The following is a 6293-nucleotide window of genomic DNA, read 5'->3' as shown; positions in this document are numbered from 1 at the left end:
GCCATATGTCACGCCGGCGCTGCTGTGTCTTAATCCAGGGTTTCCCAAACTCGCTCCTGGGGCTCTCTCGAGTGCATGTTTTTTTTGGGGGGAAAACCTGTCTTAATCTACCCTGGAAGCCTGTCCAACCGTAGTGCAGCTGTAAGCAAGCGGGTCGGATCTGCTGGCTAGCAAGCAATGTAACAAAAGTATACATTCAGATTTTAAAAAACAGGTTATGCATTTCATCACAAGTACCCCTGGAGCACTGTTCAATTACTTAGGCATTTAAACAATTTATTTTTTGAAGAAAACTGTTTTTCCCACTGCCCTCACTGGCTTTCATGCAATTCATACATGAGTTTGTCCGCGGAGTCGGACAGAGATGGAAGAGGAAGCGAGACACCCCACTTGCTGTTTTATTCTGGTTCAATGAAAGTCAATGAACTAAGTAGACCAGACCCAGCTGCAATTGCATTGGTAAGGGAGACACACCCAAATAAGTAGACTGGAACTGACATTTATTTTCATTTATTTTATTTTATTTCACCTTTATTTGACCAGGTAGGCTAATTGAGAACAAGTTCTCATTTACAACTGTGACCTGGCCAAGATAAAGCAAAGCAGTGCGACACAAACAACAACACACAACACAGAGTTACACATGGAATAAACAAACATACAGTCAATAATACAGTAGAAAAGTCTATATACAGTGCGTGCAAATGACTAAGATTAGGGAGGTAAAGGCAATAAATAGGCCATAGTGACAAAATAATTACAATATAGCAATTAAACACTGGAGTGATAGATGTGCAGAAGATGAGTGTGCAAGTAGAGATACTGGGGTGCAAAGGAGCAAAATAAATAACATAAATAACAGTATGGGGATGAGGTAGTTGGATGGGCTATTTACAGATGGGCTATGTACAGGTGCAGTGATCTGTGAGCTGCTCTGACAGCTGGTGCTTAAAGTTAGTGAGGGAGATATGAGCCTCCAGCTTCAGTGATTTTTGCAGTTAGTTCCAGTCATTGGCAGCAGAGAACTGGAAGGAAAGGCGGCCAAAGAGGAATTAGCTTTTTTGGTGACCAGTGAAATATACCTGCTGGAGCGTATGCTACGCGTGGGTGCTGCTATGGTGACCAGTGAGCTGAGATAAGGTGGGGCTTTACCTAGCAAAGACTTATAGATGACCTGGAGCCAGTGGGTTTGGCGACGAATATGAAGCAAGGGCCAGCCCACGAGAGCATACAGGTCGCAGTGGTGCATTGGTAAACGGCCTGAGTGAACTAACTTAATTTACCACCACCTTTGCTGTCGGACTCGACGACAGTTGCAATCCATTGAAGTGTTGCGATTGGTTGCCCAAAATTCCGGTGCGGGGCTTAGCAAAGGGTCAATTGTGATTTATATACTGGGTGGTTCAAGCCCTGAATGCTGATTGACTGACAGCCGTGGTATATTAGACCATATACCACGGGTATGACTAAACATTTATTTTTGCTGTTCTAATTACGTTGGTAACCCGTTTATAATAGCAATAAGGCACCTCAGCGGTTTGTGGTATATTGCCAAAATGCCACGGCTAAGGGCTGTATCCAGGCACTCCGCATTGAGTCGTGCTTAAGAACAGCCCTTAGCCGTCGTATATTGGCCATATACCTCACCCCCTCGGGCCTTATTGCTTAAGTCTAAGATTGCGTTCCCCTAATCAGACGTTGCATACATCAACCAATGGTTGCGTGCCACGTCTTTGACCGTGTCATCGACTGACAGATTTCTATTACATATGACGTGGTTAGCTGATACTTAAAATACCTATCAAGTCCTTTTAAGACTTGACATGCATCAGCAACGCCAGGGCAGAGGATTGCGCCCTAATACTTTCAAACAAATGTGCAAAGTAGTGGAACGGGTAAAATACCATGAATAGAAATGACTGAAATTATTACATTTTGTTTTCTATTTCACTTGATATATCAATCATTTTTCCCTTAAGATGTTCATTAAAGTTGCTTTGTGCAGAACATGTCAGGTAACAGTTTGATAGAAACCTCAGCAACCAGAGGTAGAGAGAAGGGCAGAGATTACACAGCCTGCTATCCCAGTCATGTCCAAAGCTAGGGTCTGGACAGGGATAGGGGAACCACAGTGCTGAAAACCATTGTTTGAGTGCAGAAGGGCGGAGCAAGTGTGTGTCAGAGTGTCACTTTCCTGTAAACCCAGGTGAGCAAACGTTAGGGGGTTGGGGGGTTCTGAGTCGATGTGATGATGTCTTCCTTCTCTTGGTTAGACCACACACACACCATACCATTCTCGGTTCTCACAAAGAGCAGCAGACTCCTGATGAAAGAAGGCTCAGTGGCTCTAAGTTTTTTCATGTGGCTGTTTCTACTTCCCACTGAGAAGTGTGTTTTTGCTTCTGAAATGATAATTTTCTGCTGCATAACTGTTTACAAATATAAATATACATACATACACACACAATTCTCTGTGACTTTTTATTTGAATTATACAGGTGACAAAAGCAGCAATCCCCCTACTCTCTACAAAAACTCTCTACTGTTGCCTCCAAGAAGATTGCTGTGGAGGCATTCCATCATCATTTCAAGGTACTGTGAGGTTTACCATTTCCAGAACTGACAGTCAGACTTGCATGTCACTCAAATGTTCCTCATACGCCAGAAGTAGTTCTGTGGCAATTGGTTAGGGCTGTGAGTACATGTGAGGGGCTTTCTCGAGTAGTCTTTCTAGGTTGTCCTCTTTGTCTGGCCCCACACTGAGATGAACAAGGTGGTTAGAAAGGGTGGTCAGCTAAACACCCCACTTGTTCATTTTTTGGTTTATTTGTCAGGGACCATGTATGTGCAAAAACCCAACTAAGGAGAGACAGAGAGATAAAGGTGTGCAATGGTTTGGAGAGCAGATTAAATCAATGTTTTCACAAAGTTTTTAATGACACTGTAGTAAACTATCAGTGCATTTTTTATTTCCATTTTCCAAGTCTGTGTGCATGTGAGCGTGCGTGCCTGCATGTATGAAAGTGTGTGAAAGTTTAAATGAGTTTATCTCTACTATGAGCTCATTATTATCTACTTGTCCTGCCACAGCACCAGTCACCTGGCTAAGTTTTCTTTTGAGAGAGGAGTAGATGGAGAGCGTGAGTGAGAGGTGGTGTGAGCTTGTCACAGACCCACCCAGTGTGTGTGGGTGGAAGCTGTGGGTTCCAGTCCCCAAGTTTTTATAAGACTGAGATGCATAGATAGAAGCACACATCTCCTGCACACAGACGCGACACACACACTCACGCTCCTCTCTCACACACTTTGCACCATGAGTGGTACACAGGACTATCCTCACCCCCAGGTGTTTCTAGTGGACAGTGGTAGAGGTCCACAGCCGTCGGTCCAACCTCCAGGCATGCTGCCCTGCTGGTCCTTCCCTCCTGCCCAAGAGAGAGTGATGGAGCGGGGCAGGGGCAGAGGCTGCAGGGGGGTTGGCTGCTGGAGCCTGGCTATGGCTCTGCTGTTTCTGCTGCTGCTGGTGTTTGGGGCATTGGGACTGGGTACCTACCAGATAATCAAACTACAGACTCAACTCGACAGGATACAACAGGTGAGGGTGTGTGTTTGGGTGGGGTTCTCCTGGTGCAAGTCTGCTCTCTGATTTCTATTTGTATCAAAGGGTCTCTGTATTTCGTCACTTCTCTGTCTCATATTGTTCTTTCTGTATGATGTCAGCATCTTTCTTTGCAATGACTCTGCACTGATCCTCTGCCAAAACCATCAATGAAATAGACGCATTGAGGAATTTGTGGTAGTTCATATTTAGTGTCTCGTTGCCTTTCATTGTTTTTGTTGTTGGCTAAAACATCTTAACTTACTGATGAGAAAAACAGAGACATATAGTAACAAAATGCAATATCGTAGCAACAAGAAGAAAAGACTGAACCTAAAAAAAGATGCATCCTACCATTTAATTATCACCTGATTATTGTGACCACTGGAAAAGGAGTGGGAGACTGGTGAGGGGTAGGGGACAGACAGAGGTAAAGTGTTGATGGAAAATAGGCAAAACAGGCTTTAACTTTTGTGCAAGTTTTCTTGCTGCCTCTGCATCTCTATTAAGTAGCAGTGACATTTAAAGACGTCAGCCCAGACCGGAATCTGTTCAGAGTTGTGGTCACCAGTCCAGCGGTGCTACAGGAAATCCTTGACTCATAATACATGTTCATAGAAGAGCTGATGTTCAGTGTATCTTAGCGCTACATTTATATTGATCACCTTTAACCACAAAATGTCATGTAACATCTGTGATGTGGATATTTTATATTGATGCGAAAGAACTTGTGTTTGTGTGTGCTAATGTGAAGTGGCAATGAGATTTATCTCTTCTTTTGTCACAGGAAATTAACATTGAGATTGATGGTCGTGGGCCTGAGAAGCTAGTGGGTGACCTTCCAGAGACCGATCCAAACAGAGGGAAGACAGCCGGCAGACCTGCAGCACATGTTATAGGTAAGCTGGGGGCAGAGCCGGCCCGAGCCACTAAGCGACATAAGTGACCGCTCAGGGCCCCGTGGCCACTAGGGGGCCACAGACCAAAAATAAATAAAAATGTGGGTCTCAAATTACAGTTGTGAGTTAGAATAGTAGAATACACAAGGTGCAATTTCTAAATTTGGTTGTGCATCAGCAGTTTTTATTTTATGTCAGTCACTAAATTAGCCCATGTCAGCCTATTTTTTTAGAATGTATTGGTAAGTTGGTCTAGCCAGCTATCCTGATCGAATTACCGACCAGGCACGAAGGGCACATGCCCAGGGGCCCTGACCTCTAGGGGGCCCCCATTGATTTTGTTAGTCACTCTCACTCAGATATCATATTAACATGATAAAAAAATGTATCTCCATCCTATGGCTAAATGAGTAGAATTGCAGGAAATTGGCTGTAAAACTGCAAAATTGTCTCTCCGCCCCATGGCTAAATTCACTTAGTTGAAACTGAAACTGCAAAATCTCCAACTCATGGCAAAATGTATATAATTGAAGGAACTCTAAAACTTTTTTCTCTCCACCATGAAAATGTTGCTTAGGGCTCCCAAAAGGCTAGGGCCTGCTCTGGCTGAGAGCAGTTCAAATCAAAAGTTTAATTACTTTATTTTGGTGTAGGCTTTTGCTCCAGCCCTGCTCTGACATACCTGATTCTAGTAATCAGCTGCACATCAGGACCTTGATTAATTGAATTAAGCATGCACTCCTGATGTAGGCCCAGTGGAGTGTCATCTCTAACGCCATTCTCCCTGCTGTCTCCTTTTGTCTCCCTCAGGCCGGATTGAGAAGCATGTTTCACAGAATACCTTGCGTTGGGAGCCAAAGGCGGGGCGGGCCTTCACAGAGGGGGGCGTGGTCTATCGGGATGGTGGTCTGCAAGTCAACGAGACTGGGCTCTACCACATCTACTCCCGGGTGCAGTTTGAAACCAATCACTGCACCCCTACAGATGCCTTGGTTCACTCTGTGTTTGTAAGAAGGCCAGGGAATCGCAAGTCTCTCACCCTAATGGAGGGGCACAGGGAGGGCTACTGCAACCTGGGCTCTCATGGGCATGTCTGGACCTCGGGGAGTTACCTGGGATCCACACTGAAGCTTGAAAAGCAGGACTGGCTGTATGTGAATGTCTCCCATCCAGCCATGCTCAGCCACGCTCATCATGCCAACTTCTTTGGACTCCACAAGATCTAGAGAACAAGAGGAGATCTGTTTCATGTCTATTTTCTGGCCAATGACCATTATATTTTGCCAGAACAGTAATGGCAGTGCAATGAGCATTCATATATTTATTTGTGATGTTAGAAGTGCAGTGGGTCTCAACTGATATTTCAATCCTAGAACCTTAACACTAATATGCTTGTGAGGAAAGTGGTATTTAGTATTTATTCTGATAAAAAAATCTGACACTGATGATCCCAGCAGCAGGTCTGAATGTATGTTCATTAGAACGCAGAGAAATAATATGCATGTTTGGGATTTAATATAATGTCAACGGGTATACAACGTTCTATTGTAATAAATAAGTATTTTAAAGAGTTCGGACTTTGAGGTCTTTGTCAGATGTCTGTTTGAATGTCGTGAGTGTCCGTGCTTGCAAAAAGGACTCAGTGTTCTTTTAATGTGTTTTTTTGCATTGAGCTGGGTTGTGGACATGAGGTTAAGATTATGGCTACACTCTTAGATAAAAGGGTTCTTTAGCTGTCCCCCTTTTTGTTTCCAGGTAAAAACCCGTTTTGGTTTCAGGTAGAACCATTTGGGGTT

The 6293-nt window shown here is 44.0% G+C and overlaps 1 protein-coding gene across 1 annotated transcript; it reads left to right on the top strand.

Annotated features, from left to right (window-relative positions):
• Window positions 1–3054: 3054 nt before the first annotated feature.
• On the top strand, window positions 3055–6068 carry LOC109897503 (tumor necrosis factor ligand superfamily member 6-like). The gene is made up of 3 exons (XM_020492001.2): window positions 3055–3595; window positions 4386–4497; window positions 5308–6068. The coding sequence occupies exons 1-3, from the start codon at window positions 3314–3316 to the stop codon at window positions 5721–5723; spliced, it is 810 nt and encodes a 269-aa protein (XP_020347590.1). The 5' UTR covers window positions 3055–3313; the 3' UTR covers window positions 5724–6068.
• Window positions 6069–6293: the final 225 nt, after the last annotated feature.

Source organism: Oncorhynchus kisutch, linkage group LG10 (assembly GCF_002021735.2).
Source record: "Oncorhynchus kisutch isolate 150728-3 linkage group LG10, Okis_V2, whole genome shotgun sequence".
NCBI classification, from domain to species: Eukaryota; Metazoa; Chordata; class Actinopteri; order Salmoniformes; family Salmonidae; genus Oncorhynchus; species Oncorhynchus kisutch.
This window is presented reverse-complemented; position numbering and strand designations above follow the sequence as displayed.